Consider the following 21,613-nt stretch of genomic DNA (forward strand, 5'->3'; position numbering starts at 1 on the left):
AATCAGAGGGCAACTAGAGAAACTTAGGGGAGAAGAATGTAGATCCCTAAGCAAGCGCCTCATGTGAACCAAGATGCCTGGAGGAGAAGAGGACACAGGGAAAGAGTGGAAGTTGATACATTTGTACAGAGCCCAATGTACCCTGGCATGCAGATCCAATGCCCACGGGGCCTCTGAAGACCCACATTGCCCTCCACTTTCTCCCTGAACCCACTGAGTCATCTCTTCAGTCTCTAAACACACCATTCCTGTTCACTCTTTAATAATGGACCTGTGAGTGGTTTTCAGGATTTTTTTAATTTTTAATTTTTTTTAGGTAGTGTCTAGGTAGGTAGTTCAAGTTGGTTTTGAATTTGAGATCCTCCTGTCCCAGCATTCCTGACTCCTGGGATTATCAGCACATACCACCATACCTATCTAGTTTCAGTGTCTAATAATACCTTTTAGCAATAAGCATGTGTGAACCTATGTCAAAGGTGGACGTGCACATGTGTCTCTAGTGTTGACCCCATGGGGGTTGCATTTACACAGCACAAGCTACTTTTGAACTTTTTTTCACTTTTCCCAACCTACTCTGCCTTTCCATTGTTATTTACTTCAGACACGGGCATGGTGGTTCAGACTTACACTCTCAGCATTCAGGAGGTTGAGTTGGGGAGTTACTGTGAGTTAGAGAGGCCACTCTGAGCTATAGAGAGATATAGTGTCTCAAAATTATTGACTAAATAAATATTAAGGAAATAAACTATGGTATTGCTTTGAGCTGTGTTCAGATGCTCCGTTCTTACTCACGTTTACATGGTGGACTTATGTTCAGTTTCTGTTTTTTACTTTATGTGATTTCATATTGACACTATCTTTTTAAATTGTATTTGTTGTGTTGTGTGCATGTGTGTGTGTTAAGTGTGAGTGTGAATGCATGTGTGCTCTTCCAGAGGACCAGAGCTCAATTCCAAGCTCACAACTATCACTCTCCTGCTCCAGGAGATCCAACACCCTCTTCTAGTCTCCATGGACATTGGCAGGCATACTGAACACAGGGACATATAGACATATAAGTAAAAATTATTTAAAATTAACATATATTTCAGCGAAAGTCCAGGGCTTAATACTATTAGTAGAACCTGCTGACATTGTACATTGTAGACTATATGCATGCACACACACACACACACGGGAGAGAAAGAGAGAGAGAGAGAGAGAGAGAGAGAGAGAGAGAGAGAGAGAGAAAGAGAGAGAGAGAGAAAGAGAGAGAGAGAGAGAGGGGGGAAAGAGAGAGGAGAGAGGGAGAGAGAGGAGAGAGAGGAGAGAGAGAGAATAATGAGGGAAAACAGCAGGTGCAGCAGATAGAGTTAAGGTGTTTATCCAGTTAGGATTTGCTAAAGATGGCTCTATGAACCATTAAGAACCATGATATCCCTGGCTCCTCTGAGTTGAGGTATCTAGGGCACAACAAAAGGGGAGTTGTGTGGAAGGAACCTGGGGACACTGAAGTTGTGGTGGTCCCACTGTTAATGTGCCACCATGAAAATTGCTTCCAAACTCCTGTGGAGACATAAATCTACAACATGAGAAGAGGTAGGACCTACCTGGACTTTTAGGAGGTTACTGGGTCTCTGTACCCATCAGTGAATGAACTCGTGTGATAAATGAGTTAATGGGTTAATGACTTACTTACTGCATCATGGTGAGAGCCGGTCAGTTATAAAAGCCAATGTAGATGGGTTTCTGCTACTTCCTGCCTCAGGACTCTGTCAAAAAGAAGACTACACTAGATGGTGCTCTTTAACCTTAGACCAGAACCATGAGCCCAAATAAAGTTCTCTTTATAATTTACCAGTCTGTTTATTCTATAACCTAAAGAGTCCAGTTATGTTTCTGTTGTCATATACACACAGCTGTGATCATATCCACTAGAGTGTGGTGGTCACAACAGCGGCCACACTCATAAAGAGAACATGATGTTGGGAGGGGCTGGGTGTTCTTGGGAGGAGTTAGGAGGAGGAGTGAGAGGTGAATATGACCAAAAATACCTTGGATGCATGTTTAAAATTTCTGGAGAGCCGGGCGTGGTGGTGCACGCCTTTAGTCCCAGCACTTGGGAGGCAGAGGCAGACGGATTTCTGAGTTCGAGGCCAGCTTGGTCTACAAAGTGAGTTCCAGGACAGACAGAGAGAATTAATGAACATGTATTTTTAAACTACACTTAAATCCTATATAAGTGGAAAGTACCTTTGTTAGAGTAGAAATTCTGGAATTCTAGTGAGAGAAGGAGTTTTTGCCATTTGTAATAAGTGAAGAAACGGACGTAGAAACTCTTAACAATCTCAGTCCAAATGTCCCTTTTCTAGAATGCACTGGCTAAGAACATTCATTTCACCTCTTGATTTCTCCTACAAATGATCGTCTACTTTCTACTTTCTAATTCCTTAAATAAGAAACATAATACAAATTTTAAATGATACTCGTGAATGTTAGGTTTTATAACAATTGTTTAGCATTTTGTAAGTTCCTTATGCATAATGAGCACAGGATAAATCACAACCAATGTCATGATTAATTCCACAGTTTTATTTATAGATTTCACTCAATGTGAGCTATTTTATTTTATTGTTTGTGTGTGTGTGTGCAAATGTGTGTGTGCATGTGTGTGTACAGGTGCCCATTGATGTCGGAGGCCTTGGATCCCTCAGGAGCTGGAATTCCAGGTGGTCATGAGTTGCCTGACATGGGTCCTGTGAACAGAACCCATGTTCTCTGCAAGAGGGAAGCCCTCTTAACCTCTGAGCCGTTTCTCCAGTCCCAGTTTGAGATATTTTAAACAATACAAGCATGTCTGACAAGTTATTTAAAGTCTGCCTCCAAGTAATTTAATTAATTAAGTAAGTAAGTATATATTCATGTTTTATCCAAAATACTGGTGAACATCTTCAAACTTAATCTAAAGTCCAAGGAATATTGCAAAGAACAATTGTATATTCCCCATCTGCTCTCTAGCTTATACTTTGTATTGACATTATGCATTTCCCTCCCCATTCTTATATTTACCCAACAGTCTCCTTTTCATATGTATCTCAAATTTTGATGAAGACAACAGTATGCTCTACCCTAAACATGTCTGATTGAAAATGAAACGGATTTCACAACTTGTGTTTTCCTCCCTTTGAGCTAAAAATTTTAATATATAATTATACTAATTGTTAAAAATAATTTACCTCGTTTGTGGTATTCTGTTGCTAGTAATAAGACACACACTGGTCCTAACTGCTATTATAAGGTGGTGGGAGTCTAGATCCAGGTTTAGTGTTTTTTTCTTTTTTCTTTTTTTACTTTCTAACAATATTTTATTCTTTTTAAATTGTTTTTATTTGCTTCCATTCCAAATGTTGCTACCCTTCCTGGTCCACCCTCAAAATGTTCCCCATCCCCCCTCTGAGAGGGTGCTCCCACCCCTCACCCACCTATCAACTCTCATGCTGCCCTCCACATCCCTCTTTTTGGCGGGCATCAAGTCTCTACAAGATTAGGCACTTACAGAAAGAGAGGGAATCTCTCAACTATGGACCAGGAGCAAATCCTTGTTGTTCTTTGTGTTCTTTCTTCTCCATTCATACTTCAGTAGAGGAGAGGAGGGCTCTTTGCCAGGTTTCTGTGGGATCCCATCATGGGAGTCCCTTGTAAACATCTCTTGTGTTCAGTTACCTACTGTCAACATCTCTCCACCTCCTTATTTTCCTTCTTCCCAGTTTTCCCATCTTGCCTTAAAACTGAGACTATTGGGCCTGGGACTGTTGCTCAGTTCATAGGATACTTGTGTAGCCTGCATGAAGTCCCGTGTTTGAAACCCACCACTGCATAAAGCTGTGTGTGTCTGTTATCCCTGCACTTGGGAGGTGGAGGAAGAAAGATGAGAAGTTCAAAGACATTCTCAGCTTCATAGTGAGTTCAAGATTAGCCTGAGGCTACCTGAGACCTGACCTCCAAACCAAACCAAACCAAACCAAACCAAACCAAACCAAACCAAACCAAACCAAACCAAACCAAACCAAACCATCTGACAAAAAAAAAAAAATTCTAAAGTCTCCTACTTGTTAGGAAGCTAAAAATGAAGTTCTCCTAAGCATGTGGGTGTAAACAGTGGTTCAGAAAGTATCTGTATTATCCCATTGGAACTCCTAGTAGACCTCCACATTTTCTTATAATAACTGAAGAATTTATAGGGGAGAACTGGAATCACAGCTTGAAGACCATGAAGAGAATAGGCTGACTTTTTTATTAGGCAAATTGAGGGCTTCTATTGATTGCAGGGGGATTGGAAGCATGGAGGATGACACCGCATGTGCTCCAGGACACTCAGCTGATATCGGTACAGTTTTTCTTGAGTATTTTGAATACTTCAACCCAGGGAATGGCGTACACTGAGAAGTAGCACTGGATTTTCTAAAACAACAAAAGACCAATACGTGTATTTTAAAAGACGAACAAGAGCTGGGCATGGAAGTACCCTGTAATCCCAGCAATTGGGAACCTGAGGTGAGAGGTTTATAGTAAGAAATGGGCTCCATAGTTAGACTCGTTCTAAAAAACAAAAGAAACAAACAATAAGTTAAGATAAAGAGGCCAAAATGGAAGGTTATAAGGAAGAGAACATCAAACCTGAGGCTGGGTAAGTAGCAATGCCTCATTGTCCCTCCGATCCTGATATTTATGTCATTCCACTCACATAACAAACGTGTTGCTAAGACTATTCTGAAGAAGGTCCTGTCTGTGGTCAGATGTGGAGTAGGACTAGGGGCCACCAACCCATACTTAATGTGGGAATTACTGATTCCATTTTCTCACCATTGCCATTCACATGGTATTTACCATGGCCTCTCTCTCTGGGTTTCTGTTGGATCTTCATCTCCTTTCTTCTTTCCCTGCATCCCTTCCCCTTCATAGATTGATTCCTTCCTTCCTTCCTTCCTTCCTTCCTTCCTTCCTTCCTTCCTTCCTTCCTTCCTTCTTCCCTCCCTCCTTCCCTCCTTCTCTCTCTTTCCTCCATCTACTTAGCTATCCATCCACCCACTCACAAGCTGCCCACTTGTATCCATCCATCCTTCCACCCATTCTTTCCTTCTATCTATTCATTTCATATTCCTTTCATTCACCCAAACTAATGATTTTATGTTCTAATATGAAGAGGAAGCCCAGGAAAGGACACATTTGTGTGTTGAGAATCTCCAAGTCATTGTTACTAGATTGACCAATAGTTTACGAACCAAACAAGGACATGTTATGAGCAAAAGATGAGGCTAATAGTGATTACATTAAAAATGACATCACTTGGGAGGCAGAGGCAGGAAAATTTCTGAGTTTGAGGCCAACCTGGTCTACAGAGTGAGTTCCAGGACAGTCAGGGCTACACAGAGAAACCCTGTCTTGAAAAACCAAAAAAAAAAAAAAAAAAATTATGTCAACATCGACCAGGATGATAGGATGATGCTGGGCAAGGAGGGACATATGGCCATCCTTTATCAAATTCACTTGAGGAAAGTTAAGAGAAAGTTACAGGGTTGTTAGGATTCCTCTGTGTGTTGGACCCACTCTGACTATGCTCACAGATGTGGCAATGGTGTGGGGCAGTATTAAGCCAGCCTCCTGCTGGATCAAAAAGAAGGCTGCTGGGGACTGAGGTACCTTTGGGGCTGAAAGCCTCTCAGCAGACCACCCACACAGATTTTTTTTTTTAGTCTACCTCTACAGCAGTCAAATTATTTTCAAATGAACATTCCCACTTCCAGATAAAATATACTTAATAAATAACTGCTTCCCTTGGCCTGAGTTGTCCCCTTGTAATTCAGCCCCTCAACTTCTCCCTTTGGACCCCTTTCTCTTCCTTGTGATTCTTCTAGCATCAACAAAAGAGATATCATTCATAAGATTTTCTTTCGAGCAACCTTGAGTAGATCCCAAGCAGGTCTGTCTTCTCTTATGCTAAAGCCATGGGGGGAAACTGGCTTTATGTGAATGAGCTTGCCCAGCACCTTGTGAAGTTCCCCTTTCTGGATATCACAGAGGCTCGTCTCTGTCTTCAAGCAGGTGGTCCGCTGCATTTCCACTGTGATGTGATACTCCAGGTGACCTGTCACCTGTGGATAATGAGGGGAAGGCAAATGGTGAATATCTGCTTCTCCTCTTTCTGGCTTCTATATGGGCAGGACAGCTTTACACCTTGCTTCTTGTCAAGAGCCTAGTCTTGCACAGTTGTAGGATCCTTGCTCTTCTTTCCTGTCTGACTCCAGTCCTCTTTTAGTCACCCTTTGAGATATCACCAAGAGTACCCATCTTTCTCCATGGAATCCCCTGGACAGCATTGAAAAGGCTAATTGTTCCAGACAGTAATGTGTCAAATTTTCTCTGAAAGGCTGGATAGTAAGCAGGTTAATCTCTGTAGGCCATGTGTCCTGTGTCGTAACTTTTCAAATTGCCCGTGGCAGCAGAGCAATCCCAGATAGACATATCACAGCTAGCTGTAATAGCACTGCTTTAAAAGACACATAGCTAGGCCAGTTGGTACTGGGTGGGTAATTTTTTAGTTACTATTGAAAGAACAGATTCATCTACTTTAGTGAATACACAATTCTTAAGACACCCACTTTCAGTTGGGGATGATAGCATATACCTAAAATTATAGCACTGTGGAGGTTGGCACAAGAAGGCTGCAAGGTTGAGCCTAACCTAGTCTGCACAGTGAGATCTCATCAAAACAAAATCCTGGAATTTTACCAGAGCACAGGGTCCCTCTGGGGAGGAGAGACAGGGAAGCCACACACTCACCTGCTTCATAATCTTCAGGATTCGAAGGATCCTGAAGTTGTACAAGTCTTCACTTTTCTTGTTGTATTCATCTGTGACATACTCCAATGTCTCCTTCACAGAAGACTCCAATGCACTCACTTCTTCAATCCGTATAAATGTTTTCCTCTTTACTTGGTAGCTGAAAGCCACCAGGGCCACCAGAATGGCCAACAGGAGCCGTGTTGCCTTCCAAGATCCGGCCGCCATCTTTCAGCTGGAGAACATTGAAAAGATCCTCCCACTTCATTTGTTGGGTCAAACTGACCACAGTGTCTCTGGGTCAGGCTTAAGGGAAGAATGCATTCACGCCACAGTTCGCCTCTCTTTTCCCTCCTACCTGCCTACTCTAGGAACACTTTGCAATCACTGGCAAGCTCACTCCCACTATCAATCTTTTTGCATAGCTCTCTCCCTCTCCCTCTCCCTCCCCCTCTCACTCTCCCTTTCCCTCTCCCTCTCCATTTCTCTCTCTCTCTCTGTCTTTCTCTCTGTCTCTGTCTCTGTCTCTGTCTCTGTCTCTCTCTCTCTCTCTCTCTCTCTCTCTCTCTCTCTCTCTCTCACACACACACACACACACACACACACACACACACACACGTTTATACATATTTGTGGCTGCTCCTTCAGCAATGCACACTTCTGTGGCCTTCCCTTACTGGAAGTCAAGCTAGAGCCTTCTTTCCACTGAGCTTATGTACATCACGAGGGGGTCACAGAACACTTGAGGGATGGGCATCTGAGGAGACATTAGAGATATTGGATCCCAGGAAGCATAACATAATCAGCAGAACTGTATGAGGAGAAGCTTATCAGGAGGGACTGGATCTAAGGAAGTCCTCTTCTTGGATACTGTTTCCAGGCAATATGTCAAAAGAGCAGGGGGCTAGGAGGAGAGAGAGCAGCAAGGATCTGGAAAGCTGGTGACACTTGAGTGTGGCTGACTCCATGTTTTACATGCGGGTAGGAAGTTGAGGGAGGGGGATGCCAAGAGTTTCCTGCCTGACAAGTTAGGTTTCAGCAAGATAAGGCCCCAAAGGAGCCCTGCCATAGATTGGTATCAAAGGGCTAGGACACAGGCATGTGGGGCTAGCAGGGTGGTGCAAGCTTATGAGATGTTAAGAGGAAACCTATAGGTCAGTGGTTCTCAACCTGGGGGTTGCAACCCCTTTGGCAATCTTTTATCCAAAAATATTTATAGGACAAAATATAACAGTAGCAAAATTACAGTTATAAAGTAGCGACAAAAGCAGTTTTATGGTTGGGGTCAGCACAACATGAGGAATGATATTAAAGGGTCACAATATTAGGAAGGTTGAGAACCACTGCTGTAGGGTATTTTTCAGTAGGGTACAATACCAAAAGAGATAGTGAAAGCTCCTAAAGAGAGGTGTGAATGAGTACACATACCTATATACCTTTGCTCACAAAGGTATGGACATGCACATACATGTAAATATATGCATCCATACCTCTGCCCTAAGTATGGATTCACATTGATGTATAAATCTCCATACAGACACATGCACCTCCATTCCTACCCTAAGTACATACTCCCATTGATCATTGTGTAGCTATTTTCTCTGAATTGGCACATCCTCTTTTTAATGGAGGAGACTCATTACGACTAAGGAAGTAATAAAAACTTAAGAAGTCTCAGGAAGTTCTTCAAGTACCTCCCCAAGGTTAGATAAGCAATTCTCCCCAGCCTCGCTGCCTACAAGTTGTTCAAACAACTGTAGATATCTTATGAGTCATTGCCTATGCTGGAGTAGGATTTTCAAGGATAGAGTTGTCTTTAACTCACCCATACTTCTATAAGTAACACTCCATAAGGTAATTCCAATAAAGTCACCAGTTCACAAAACTAAAATCAGAGTTGAAACCAAGATGCCTTTCTTCAGTCACACATCATTGCTATCTTATCTATGGCCCCACTGGGTGGGAGTCCTTCTCATATGGAAGGGTCTGGGGTCTGAGACTTGCACCACCAAACCTCCATACCTACTTGGTGTCATTTGAAGAGCAAGCTGTTGATACCTTCACCATTGAGAGCACTCACAAAATAGGAGAGATAGGAAATAGAAGGTAGGACCTCACCTATCACTCCTGGTTTCATTTTAGTGTTGCAGAAGAGATCTGTCTGGGCTTTGGGTCTGCTTGATTAATAACCCAGAGGGCTCAATAGCAAGGTTGATGCCATGAAGAGAATGCCTGTTAGAGGAGTTTGCTTATTGCAGGTGTGAGGTAGAGTGAGACAGACAGGAAGGGGCTGGGGTCTTAATCTCCCCTTCAAGGACCTGTCTCCTGTGATCCACCTTCTTCCAGTGCTTTTATCGCTTAAGAGCATTACAACCTCCCCAGAGCTCCACAGGCTGGGACCATACATGAGCCCTCAGGGGACATTTAAAGCCCAAATAATATACTGTATTTCTCTCACTTGTGGATCTACATCTGTGGATGTGATGTCTTCTCTATATTCATCCCATCTACTACTTCTGTTCTGCATTCCTCACTTTACCAGCCATGGTTTTCAAGACCTTTCTGTAAACAGACCTAGGGGTGGAAGAAGTGGGGACTGAAATGCCATTTGGTTCCAGTTCTAGTATTCCTGGCCTTTGCAGAAATGGAAAGCTGACATCCTTGGGGTGTCCTCCTGCTTCTCCTTCTCACTGCCAGGATTCACTACTCTGTTGTGCTCCTGGATGCTGGATGAATTTCCTGTGAAGATCCCTCAAATTATCAGAAACAGTTTACAGCAAAAGTAAGTTTGCCATCTCCCAACAACAAGGTCTTCATCCTCCAATACCCTCATTATTTCCCCTATGACTCTCCATCTCTCTCTAATGGGGACCCTGTGAATGGTACCTTACCACTGAGGCAGTCCACCACCTCAAGATCTCTCTATAGGTCCAGTCTCTTTTGCCTGTAAGCAGTCTATTCACAGGTTTGAAAGCTTGGACTGGGGCAGCTTGGGTCAGGATGTTGCTGTCTGTCACTGCAATACAGAGAGGATTTCTCCTCTGCTTTGCTGCTTGGGTCATTCCTTCATTCTGAGATTGCTTTGATTTTATCTATCTATCTATCTATCTATCTATCTATCTATCTATCTATCTATCTATCTATTTTGGACTAGGATTTGTGGTTCCCTTTCTGTGTCTCTTACACTATAGGATGACTTCAATCCAAACCCTTCTTGGATGTCTGGCCATCCAAGGAGAGCAAGGAGCCACAGATCATTTCATTTTAGTGCTCCTCTGTTCTCCAACTTCTGGCTGTTTCACAAATGTGTAAAGATTAGCAAGGACTGTAGGTAGTTTCCCCACCTACTATGAAAAGCTTGCGTTCTTTTCTGGCACCCAGCTTGATTCCTGTCTTCATAAGTAACAAAGACTCCATTATAACAGTGAGTAGAATATCTATCCTCAAGGTTGCAGGGATTTGCCTAATGTTTGAAGCTATGGTCTTGGGGTTGCTAGCTGCCTAACTGTCACTTCCGGTAGATGAATGTGTAGGTGGTTCAGCTAGTTGTGTCTAAAATTTCTCACACAGCCTCCAACCCTAGTGTGTTTGTCAGGTCTCTGATTTAAAGCAAGAAAGGCAGCAGCCATAGCCGGGCATAATAGTGCACATCTTTAATTCTAGCGCTAGGGATGCACAGCAGATGGCTCTCTGAGAGTTTGAGGCCATCCTTCCTGTATTCCATGATCCTCTCCTTTCCTTCTTTTATGAGAGATAAACAATAGTCAACAAGGCCCAGCTATGATGATCTTTTCTAAGGGGGCATTAGTGTGTCTGATGAAGATGTTGGCAGTTCCACGTGGAGGATAATCTTGTACAGCACCCCTGTTCAAGCATTACTCTGTTTTTAGCTTTGGTTATACTTCCTGTCAACAGTATATGAGAATACCCTTCCTACAAACTCTGCTGCTTGCCCCAAATTCCTTATACATATTTATACTAATTATACACCGAGTCTTGCCTCACAGCTCTGAAATCAAACAGACACCCTACGTCTAGCTCCTTCTCCGAGAACAGCCAGTATTTCCTAGGTGCAATACTGGAGTTTTAGCAGGGTAGCCATGGGTGGCTGTCCTGACTGTCATGTGTTTAGATGCATTCCTTTTCTTGCGCGCGCTCGACTGGCCAGGAAGAACGACGCTGCAACAGGATCCTTCTGCACACGTTTATTGGGAGAGCTTGATTGTAGAGGCGAAAAGACCTCGAGCCCAGAACTGGTGCTGCTTTTATAGGCCTAGGAGGGGCGTGTCTCACACCTGGATTGGTTATGCACTAAGCCTCATTTGCATGTTCCTCATCTGATTGGCTACTCTCTCTCAGTACCTTACAGAACCTCATTATCATACCTCATTTGCATGTCTCACATCTGATTGGTTATACTCTCAGTACCTTACAGAACCTCATTATCATGCCTGGGCCAGGCAGTGTCTTTGCAAAAAACTTTACTGCATATGTACACATTGGTTGTTTGTCCAATCTTATGCGTGGTGGCCAGCAGTAGTCAGTGCCACTCTGCAACGGCACATGTGGCTTCCCACATCAACCCGTTGATGCCATTTGGAAAGCATAAGCTGGGACTAGGTCTCTGTGTCTTTGTCTTGCACCTAATACCTCACCTCATATTTGCCTGTCTCTTAGCCGATTTCTGTTTATCTAAATCTGTCTGTCTATCTAACGTTGTATATTTAGCATATATCTATGTGTCTGTCTATCTATAATTTACCTCTACTATCTATCTGTCTGTCTGTCTATCTATCTATCTATCTATCTATCTATCTATCTATCTATCTATCTATGTATCATTTATCTGTAGCTAGATATCTAGTAGATGACAATTTATTTGTATTAGCCTCAGTGTTGAACCATTATTTTTGAAAACCAACTAACTTGAAACTCATCTTGATCAAACACAACATTCCTTGAGTGTGTGAGTCGCTCTACTTAAGTTCTGTCCCACTCTCAGAGAGTGCTGGTCTATTCTTTGCCCTTTCCCTAAGTCTGACTCTAGAATCCTGGGCATGAAGCTCAAGCACCTGCATAGTCAATTGGCTCTTCCAGTCTTTAGAGTCTGTAGCATTTGTTTTCCTTGTTCTTCCTTAAGCATTTGTTTAACTCTCCCAGATTTTTAAAAAAATTAATTTAGTTTGCCACTTCTTGTTAATATTTTGAATTTAGATTAACAGTAATTATATCAATTCATAGAGAATTAAATTTGTGTCATACTGAGAATTATATTTATTATAGTTTTTATTCACTCCTTTTTTATTCCTTTCAGAAGACATTACAAGTTTGTATGTATATTTTGCTTGCTGCTATTGTTCAGCCAGGTGGCCTGGCTGATCTGGGCTGGGCTCTTTTTTGCATTGAGGCCTGAGCTAAGTAAGGCCCACCTCAAAGTTAACCCTCATTGTCAAGTTCATCGTAGATAGAACCACTGTGGAAACGTGAGTCTCTCCAAAAAATATTTAATTGAGGAAGAAAACTCACTTCGAGTGTGGTTACAATTGCACTGGGAACCTTAACTGAATAAAAGGGAGAAAGCTATCTCTCTCTACTTCCTGACTGCAGACACAGACAACCAGCCACCTCCTGCTCCTGCCATCATGCTGTCCCTGACGTGCTGGACTGTTCCCTCAAATGGTGAGCCCAAACAAACCTTTCTTATCATAGGCTATGTTTGCAATGTATTTTGTCACAATAACAAGAAAAGTAAGTGATATAGTACATATAAAAAGGAGTAAGTGATGCAGCACCATGACCTCAGCTTTTAGATCCTGTGGCTATGGTTACATGGTGACTTAGAGCTTTACTGCTGTGAATAGACACCATGACCAAGGCAACTCTTATAAGGACAACATTTAATTGGGGCTGGTTTTCAGGTCCAGAGGTTCAGTCCATTATCATCAAGGCCAGTGCATGGCAGTGTCCAGGCAGACATGGTATGGGAGGAGCTGAAAGTTCTACATCTTCATCTGAAGGCTAATAGGAGGAGGGTCCCATTGCTTACCCTCACAGTGACATACTTGCTCCAACAAGGCCACACCTACTCCAGCAAGGCATATCTCCTAGTAGTGTCACTCTATTGGCAAAGCATATTCAAACCACCACATATGGCAAAAGCATCTTTGCCTATGTAAGAATTTAATACATACATATATATATATATATATATATATATATATATATATATATATATATATATCCTTGGGTAATCTGGGTAGATTCAACATAGTCACGAAAGTACCTGTAAGGATGGGTAGAAGATACACAGCCAGAGAACTACAAGAAGACCATGGAAGCTTTGAAGGGTACTCTGACTCTAGAAGAAAGGGCCAAAGGACAAGAAGCACAGTGGCCCTAGAAGCTGAAAAGAGAAGTGGGTAGCCTCTCACCTAGAGCCTTAAGGAAGGACATAGCCCTGCTGGTGTTTGATTTTAGTCCAGTGAAAACTGTGTTACATTCTGCCTTCTGAGTAAGAAATCTGATCCATTTTAAGCCACTATCATTGCAGCACATGTCACAAGCACTGTCAGAAAACATCTTCACTCATTTTGATGGTTCTCACAATATTTAATTTTAACTTAAAAATATGTATTTATGAGGAATGAATTCTGCTGTACTGTGGCAGTGTAGAATCCACAAATTTAATGATGAGACTTATTCATTTCCTAGAACATTTTCCTAATGTCTGTGTGAAAGTTTGTTTGTTGTTTCCAACATCTGGATTAGAAAATTTCTAAATTTTTTCCTATGGGAGTTGAAATTTTCTTGCTTCTTTAAATATAGAATAACTTTGAATTGCAATTCAGACATTTTGAAAATTGTCTGAGGGAACAATGATAGCCTTATTTGATAGGCGTTCCACGTCACAGCATTTGCAGTGCTGTTTGGGTCTGTGCCTCGTGTCCTGGAGGTCTGGCTGACTGGTGCAGTTTATCCCTTTATTCATTTTGAAGGCCTTGTAAGCGGTGTAAGGTAAGATCCACACTGTATAGCTCAAGAAACACCCTAAGGCCTCTTTCCTTAGCTCCTCCTATTACCAGATTCCTAGGCCTGGACTCCTAGGAGAGTCCAGCACATCACACCGAACCAATTTCCCCAAAGAAAGCAAACCAGAGTGATGGGAAAAGGACAGGAAAGAATTTTAAATAAAATGATTATATTGAAGAGATTAAAAATTAAGCCCTTCAGCTCATCTTTAGGATATTGACATGAACTTAAACACAGGAAGAACTTGGGTTAGTGGGGAAGGGAATGAGGTAATTAGATGTAATTAGATGGTCTCAATCAAGGTGAAGACCGCTTGATGCTTATCTCAGTCTGGCTCTGTGAGGTGGACCAGAGAAGTGCTATTGCTTGAGGGGACAATATGATCCTCTGGAGATGATTGCTCTTCCACGGGGACAGGGCAACTTCATCTCAGGTGAGCTGTCTGTGAGGCTTGGCTGGCCTTGGAAGCCAGTGACTAGAGATGTTCAGGCTCCTTTCAGGAACTAGAACAGGACTGGGTAAAAGCTGAGGTAAGATGTCTCAGTCACTCTCTGGACCTTGAAGGAGGATGAGACCTGTTAGGTATCCCTGGCTTATTAGACAAACACACCTTCAGCGATTAACATTCTCCACCCCTGTGGTACCATTTCTTATTTGATACTTTCTCTGATCACATGGCAAGATTTCCCACAGTTGAGATAGGCCAAAAAATTCTTTTTTAAGTTGGTGTGTCAGGTTTTTTAAATTAAAAAGGTGTTTTGTTTTTTGTTTAGAATTTCAAATGTGAGTACTTGTTTATATCATTTGTACCCTCTATCCTTTATTCCTCCTTCAAGTTTTTCTTCCCATTCTCCCCCACTTTCTCTAAAATCACTCACACACACACACACACACACACACACACACACACACACACACACACGTGTGTGTGTGTGTACATGCCTATGTGAATACAGCTAGGGTGCCTGTGACAGGCAGGAGCAAGGGACTTATTTCTCTTCCTAGCCTTTGTGCTCTTCCTGTAAGACAGGTTTCTCATATTTTGAGGTTCCTAGTATAAGTAGAATCCTAGTACCCACGACACTTACCTGTTCATCAACACACTGAAAAAGTCTTCTTTGCCCGTCCCTCTTGTGCTTCCTGGCATCCCCAGCACCTGCTCTTGATAGACTACAAGACCTTCACCTGCCTGAGTAAGGACAGCCTGGAGCTGATGACCTTGGGGGACTTGAGTGAGTAACACAGTTACCTTGTCTCTCTGTGTCTCAGCCATCTATTCTACAAAGTAGTGTGACCTTGGACTTAGGAGACTCCTAGTCACAGTAATGTGGGATCTTCCCTCTGAAGAAGCAAAATACTTTCCTGTTGCTGACACCACAGAGTGTGGCCACGGCACTGCATGAGGGACACACTCATCCCTGCATTCATCACTCAGACATCTCACCTGTCCTCTCTCCTCTCATCCATCTCTATAGGCCAAATGTTCTGCTGTATCTTGGAATGACTGAATTTTTAAAAAAATGTTTTATTTTAAAAGAATCCCACATTGTAATAGAGTTACAGTGTAAAGAACCTTTCCCTCTGACATATAAGAGAAAAACTTGACTATGTAACTTCCTCATTGCTCTCAAGCTTACTTCCTGCAAACAGGTGTGCTCTCCCTAACTCAGTGCAACCACTGCATTCAGGGCATGGCACTCTAAGTACCCTCTAGCTATCCTCAGAAGTCAGGAATCCAGGAGCAGTGCATAGCCTTACCTCAGTCAATGGTGGCATTCTGAAATGTGTTCTGAGTCTTCTAGGAATGGACACTTGGAATGGAACTCACTCCAAGTGCTCTTTCTAAATGACAGAGTCACCTGCCACACTGACCTTCTCGCATCAGAACTAGTTCCTTACTCTTTCCTTGATCTTCATGACCTTGATACCATTGAAGAGTACTCTACTATATTAGAATTCCCCTGAGTTTGTGTTTTCCAGATTTGCAGATGGGGATAGTCTCTGTGTATAAGAACTATACTACAAAAGAGGCCAATCTGGGCCTCTCTGTTCTATACACACTGGTGTCAGTGAGCATGCATTTCCTGATAAAAGTTATCACCTCTGTTTGATGGAACATGCCATCATCTTTGTCCTTCCTGACTTCTTTTTTCTTTTTTTTAAAGATTTATTTATTTATCTTATTTATATGGGTACACTATTGCTGTCTTGGGGGACACAACAGAAGAGGGCATCAGATCCCATTACAGATGGTTGTGAGCCACCATGTGGTTGCTGGGAATTGAACTCAGGACCTTTAGAAGGGCAGTCATTGCTCTTAACCACTGAGCCATCTCCCAGCTCCAACCTTCCTGACCTCTTAATAGAAACACTCAGATACTTTGAGACCTAGAGCCTAGGACTGTCCCTGAATAACATATGTCCATCCAAAGGTTTGCTATCCATAAGCTAATTCGAAGGTTACAGTTGGACAGGAAAGGAAAGGAGAGCCTCAGAGGTCATCCTTTAGGCTGGAAGCCAAGAGCAGCTTCACTTTGTGCCTTTGTTTTTCTAATAGTCATTTGCTGTTAGAGTTCCCGTGACACACAAATGTATTTTACCCACTGCTAGCAAGAGTTCTTGCTGTTTTGCAGTGATGAATGACATACTGATGCTTGATCCTGCGTCTGACAAGGATACACTAATCACTTATAGATGAATGACCAGGAGGCTTCATCCTATGTCTGAGGATACTCTAACCACTTATGGATGAATTACTGGGGGGCTTCATCCTGAGTCTCAAGATATACAAGGTCCTTATGAATGAATGGCTGGAGTGGAGGTTGGGAGATATTTTCCTTTTCTATGCATACATACTATTCAGATTATTCAAAAAGGATGAAATATTCTAGTGTAAGATGGTAACTCTATTATGTTGTGCTGTGTCTGAATGAATTCAGGAGTGACTGATGTCAAATGTGGCACAAGAATTAGATATCAGGTCAGAGACTCTCTAAAACCACGAATGTTGTACATACAGTCCGGTGAGCAGAGAATTACTATGTGCAAATTTAACACTATGATTACAAAATGAACTGTTCTAAAGCAGAGACTATTGTCCATATTTAACAATAACAACAAAAATAAATCTCAATGGATTTCAAAGACGGGTAAGATACAATAGATATTCTATGATTATGGTCTACTTTAGAAGTTGGCAAGTGAAAGACGTTTTGAAATCAGCTGAGATTATAACCAAGGAGTTCAGTAATTAGAACCCAAAGGTCAGAAAAGATGTCAGAGAAGATGAGAGCATGTCAGAATTGAGGGGAACTGAGAATTAGCATAGAAAAACCAGAAGAATCTAGCCAGATGTAACTGCTGGCCAAAGAGGGTAAGGACAATGAAGGAGGTGGTGTCACATGCAGCCCCCCGCCCCAACTGTTGGCCTTGAACTTGGCAGGTGGTGTGTGCTGTAGCAACAACTGATTCCATTTCCCAGGAATGAGTTCACCAGATTTCCAGGAGTTCCTCTGACTCTGAGAACTCTTTCCAACATTGTGTAAGGACAGATGGGACAGTACAGTGCCTCTAGGCTACAGCATAAGTGGTACCTGTCTAGGCAAAGCTTAGAGGACAGCCCCAGAGATGTGCATGCAGAGGGTATTATTATGGATGTTTGTCATGCCATGGTTTGTGTCACCACAGGGTCAGGGACGTCTCCTTCTGTTTGGGGTGGAGAGAAGGGATAAGGCAGGGAAGTGGAGATAAGGGGCTTAGAGGGAAGAACAAAGGAGGCTGTCAGGAGCAGCCTGGTGGGCAGGGCCTTGTGGAATCCTGAGCCTAAAAGGGCTTTATCATCTGTGGCAGTACCATCCCTTTACCCTTGTGTCCCCAGCCCCTAGGCTGATACTAAGGACAGTCATGTCGTGGAAGGTGCCCATGCTTGTAGGACTGGTTGTGCTAGGCACTCATATATGGACCATTAACAAAGAATTTCTAGATGTTACTAAGGATCTAGATTATTTTGTGGCATCAGTAGAGTTTGCTGTGGCTCAGTTCAATGACAACAACCCAGAAGAGAACACATACAAGTTGCTCGAAGTTGGCAGAGCCCAGAAAAAGGTGAGTCCACGTGCAGAGTATTGTCCCCTCATGAAGAGCCTTGGGCTGGGGCTTGGGGTGGATCGGCATCAGCAGGGACTCATGAGGAGAGAACTGGACCTGCAGAACACTCTACAATCGAGGATCTAGAGATACTCCCTGACCAAGGACACATTTACTTTTTCCCTGTGGGCTGCTATTAAACCTGGGCCCTGGACCCTAGGCCCTGGGCCCTAGGAACCCTTGGTACCAAACACTTTACCACCTTTAGCTTCCGCACAGCTGTGGAGATGAAAGCCTAGCTCATCATGTGGGATTGAATATGGAGGTGTGGAATAGATGTGATGGAGTATGTTCTTAGTATGTGCCAAGCATAAATGTAGGTAAAGACTTCTAGTGTGTTTTTTAAAAAACTTCTAATTATGTTGTGTATTTGTTGTGTGTTGTACAAAGATGGTATGCCATTAACTGTATAGATTCCTAAGTGCCCACTGTAGTCAGCTTTTTTGACACTCTCCACATCAGTCCACTGTGATGAGTATTCTTCTGTAGTAGGATTTCCTGCTTGGGTACTCTTTGAGTTTTCACGTATATATTTGTTTAAGGGTATGTCAATCATTCTCAATAACTTCTCACAGAATCCTGAGCAAATTTTAAAACTGGATGATGTAACTAACTATGCATCCACCACAGTGTGTCTCTGAGAGGAACACTTGCATGCAGTCATCACTCACATGAAAGACAGTAGATTCCTCCAAGTTCATCGCGTGTGGCTGCAGTGTGTGCAGGTTGCTTCTTGTGTAGAATTGAATGGTGATCCTGTGAATGTGCCATACCCTACATGTCCATGCCCCTGCAGAGTGCCAGACTTCAGCAGGAAATGAGGAAGAAGACTAGTATGTGTCTTGTGTCTTTCAAAGGCACATTTCTGTTAACAAACATGGATAGCCCAGCCATATAGATGCCTATTTATAAGCACGGGCATATTGCCCATTTTCTACTTGATCTTCATTTTTTTTTGTATTTATAAAAAAACTTTTTGCATACTTTCTTTTCTATAGACATGGACAATGATTTTTTTAATGGATTTGGAGATGGGCCGCACAATTTGTAAGAAACATGATGAAAACATCCATAATTGCCCATTGCTACAAGGCTCAAGAGAAAAGAAGGTTAGAGAATAAAACTATTTCCAATTATAACTGATCTTTTGGGAATAAAAAGATAATCAGGAAAGCCTAGGACAGGGGTTAGGAAAGGTGTGGGAAATTCCAGGTAGGACAAGATTATATCTCAGGACTCCTTCACTGGAAACTGAAAGGACCATCTTTTCCACATATTCATTTATTTATTATTTTATTTTAAAAACCTTTGTATTAATTCTTTGAGAATTTTATACAATTCTGGATTTCCCATAACTCTTCCCATATCTACCTCACTGGCCACTTCATGTCCTTATTTTTTATTAATCTATTGAGTCTAGTTTGTGCTACCTGTCTATTTCTGGATGTGGGGTGATTAATGGATGCAGTTGACCTACCAGGAACTACACAAAAGGTGCCATCTTTTTTTTTAACATATCATTTTTTTATTAATTTATTTATTTACATCCCAAACACTGCTCCCTCTCCTGGTCCCTCCCCCACAGGGTCTCTCCCTCCACCTCCCTCCCCTTCTCCTCTGAGAGGATAGACCCCTCCTGAGTATCTACACCCCTCGGACACATCAAGTCTCAGCTTGATGAGGCACATTCTCTCTCACTGAGGCCAGACAAGACAGCCATGAAGACTGAGCTTCCTGGCTGCTCCTTATATGACAGGGCCTAGTTCCAGCCCCTTTTTATCCTTTGGTTGGTGGCTCAGACTCTTGAGAGCTTTGAGGGGTTGAGGTTTGTTGGTTCTTTTGGTCTTTCTGTGGGTTTCCCATCTACTTCTTACCTCCTAGTTTCGAGTTGGGCTGATTTTGGTTGGCCTTTCATTTGGTCTCTGCTCCATCCCTGCATTTGTTTTAGACAAGGTAAATTTTGGGTCGAAAGTTTTGTGGGTGTGTTCATGTCCCTATCCTCCCACTGGGGGTCCTGCCTGGCTACAGGGGGTGGCCTCTTCAGGTTTCATGACCATCTTGGCTAAGGTCACCTGCACTGACTCCTGGGAGTCTGCCCTATCCCAGGTCTTTGTGACTCTGAGGGGAGATAGTCTCCCCTCCCTGACCCGAGGGAGCTACAGATTTCCATCCATTCTCCTGGCCTTCTGGGTCTCTCTCCTGTCTCTCCCTGCACCTAATCCTACCTCCCCATAACTCTCCCCTTCCCCTCTCTCACTCATTTCCCTCCCTTTGCTTCCTATGATTATTTTGTTTCTCCTTCTATGTGTGATTCAAGCATCTTTGCTTGGATCTTCCTTCTTGTTTAATGTCTTTGGGTCTATGGGGTGTATCATGGGTATTCTGTACTTTATGGCTAACATGCACTTATCAGTGAGTACATACCATGCATATCCTTTTGGGTCTGGGTTATCTCACTCAGAATGATATTTTCTAGTTTCTTCCATTGACCTGAAAGAGTCACAATGTCCTTGTTTTTACTAGATGAATAGTATTCCACTGTGTAAATGTAACCCGTTTTCTGTGTCCATTCTTTGGTTGAGGGACATCTGGGTTGTTTCCAGTTTCTGGCTATTATGAACAGAGCTGCTATGGACATGTCAAAAGGGTTCATCTTAAGCAGAAAGGGCCTGGCTCCCAAGCCTAGGGCACCCCTCTACTGCAGATGCCCACATGACTTCCATCTATGATTAAACCATACTTTTGGCCCTTATTTGGCCTTTAGAGACCATCAGGATTCAGGAAGATGAAATTCTTCCTGTGGTCATCAGCCCAGTGTCTTGGGGTTATGAGCTATGTAATTTATCCACTTACTCTGACTTTACTGATAGATTCTGGGTGATTTTCAGTGATACCACTGTCCTGTCTGACATGTAATTCATGGGATCTGGGACCTTGAGGATGGCTTTCCATTGCGGGACCCTGTTAGGGTTTGTTTTCTCCTTCCAACTAATGGCCTTGAGGCAGAATCATTTGGGGTGGGTTGTACTACTGTTCTGTTGGGAAGTGCCTGGTGGGACCTTCTTTCAAACACTGCTTTCATTCCTTCAAGATCCTTTGGATGGGCAAGTTCATCTACCATCATAGGTTGTGGGGTGGAGAGATGTGAGGAGAGGTTGTCTCAGGGTGAAGAACTCAGGAAGGTGCTTTCTCAGTTTTCCCTTCTCTCAGGTGGAGGGATTTTGTGCTTGAATCCATTGTCCTCGTGGAGATTTGAGCTTTATGCTCCTTGTTTTTGTAAAATGGTTGTTTCAGCTTTATTTTTTTTTGGGGGGGGGAGGTTTTTTTCATCTTGCATGTGCATTATTTCAATCATTAAAATGTTCTAACTTATGTATTATGGCTATTTTTTTTCAGGTGCATTGTGTTTTCCAAGTAGATGCGAGACCTTGGTTTTCCCACTTCACCATCCTGACTAGCACCTGTGTGCCGACATAAGCGCGGGAAGGGGCTTTGGCTATATATAGTATTCTCCCGTCCTCTGGAGTATGACTATCCGTAGCCCAAGGTCTGTGTGGTGCTAATGCAATTAAAAGAATCTCACAGCATCTTCTGGATCCTTGAGCAGTGCTTGGGGTCT

General features: G+C 42.7%; 2 protein-coding genes across 2 annotated transcripts; one reads left to right on the forward strand and one right to left on the reverse strand.

The window, feature by feature from the left end:
• Positions 1-4,261: 4,261 nt before the first annotated feature.
• On the reverse strand, positions 4,262-7,141 carry Cst11 (cystatin 11). The gene is made up of 3 exons (NM_030059.2): positions 6,820-7,141; positions 6,027-6,131; positions 4,262-4,440 (listed from the first exon to the last, which is right to left on the reverse strand). The coding sequence occupies exons 1-3, from the start codon at positions 7,045-7,047 to the stop codon at positions 4,354-4,356; spliced, it is 420 nt and encodes a 139-aa protein (NP_084335.1). The 5' UTR covers positions 7,048-7,141; the 3' UTR covers positions 4,262-4,353.
• A 10,511-nt stretch (positions 7,142-17,652) lies between these two features.
• Positions 17,653-21,580, forward strand: Cstdc1 (cystatin domain containing 1). The gene is made up of 3 exons (NM_030135.3): positions 17,653-17,952; positions 18,993-19,103; positions 21,391-21,580. The coding sequence occupies exons 1-3, from the start codon at positions 17,752-17,754 to the stop codon at positions 21,469-21,471; spliced, it is 393 nt and encodes a 130-aa protein (NP_084411.1). The 5' UTR covers positions 17,653-17,751; the 3' UTR covers positions 21,472-21,580.
• The last annotated feature ends 33 nt before the right edge of the window (positions 21,581-21,613 follow it).

Source organism: Mus musculus, chromosome 2, assembly GCF_000001635.26.
Source record: "Mus musculus strain C57BL/6J chromosome 2, GRCm38.p6 C57BL/6J".
Taxonomy (NCBI): Eukaryota; Metazoa; Chordata; class Mammalia; order Rodentia; family Muridae; genus Mus; species Mus musculus.

What these genes read in the sequence shown, in the direction of transcription:
- Cst11 (NM_030059.2), bottom strand. Translation starts at nt 7,047, where the DNA reads ATGGCGGCCGGATCTTGGAAGGCAACACGGCTCCTGTTGGCCATTCTG. An exon ending in TCCTGAAGATTATGAAGCAG is followed by an intron (nt 6,132 to 6,819) that starts GTGAGTGTGTGG and finishes CATTATCCACAG; the next exon opens with GTGACAGGTCACCTGGAGTA. An exon ending in AGAAAGGGGAACTTCACAAG is followed by an intron (nt 4,441 to 6,026) that starts GTGCTGGGCAAG and finishes TTGTTGTTTTAG; the next exon opens with AAAATCCAGTGCTACTTCTC.
- Cstdc1 (NM_030135.3), top strand. Translation starts at nt 17,752, where the DNA reads ATGTCGTGGAAGGTGCCCATGCTTGTAGGACTGGTTGTGCTAGGCACT. An exon ending in TTGGCAGAGCCCAGAAAAAG is followed by an intron (nt 17,953 to 18,992) that starts GTGAGTCCACGT and finishes TCTTTTCTATAG; the next exon opens with ACATGGACAATGATTTTTTT. An exon ending in AAGGCTCAAGAGAAAAGAAG is followed by an intron (nt 19,104 to 21,390) that starts GTTAGAGAATAA and finishes ATTTTTTTTCAG; the next exon opens with GTGCATTGTGTTTTCCAAGT.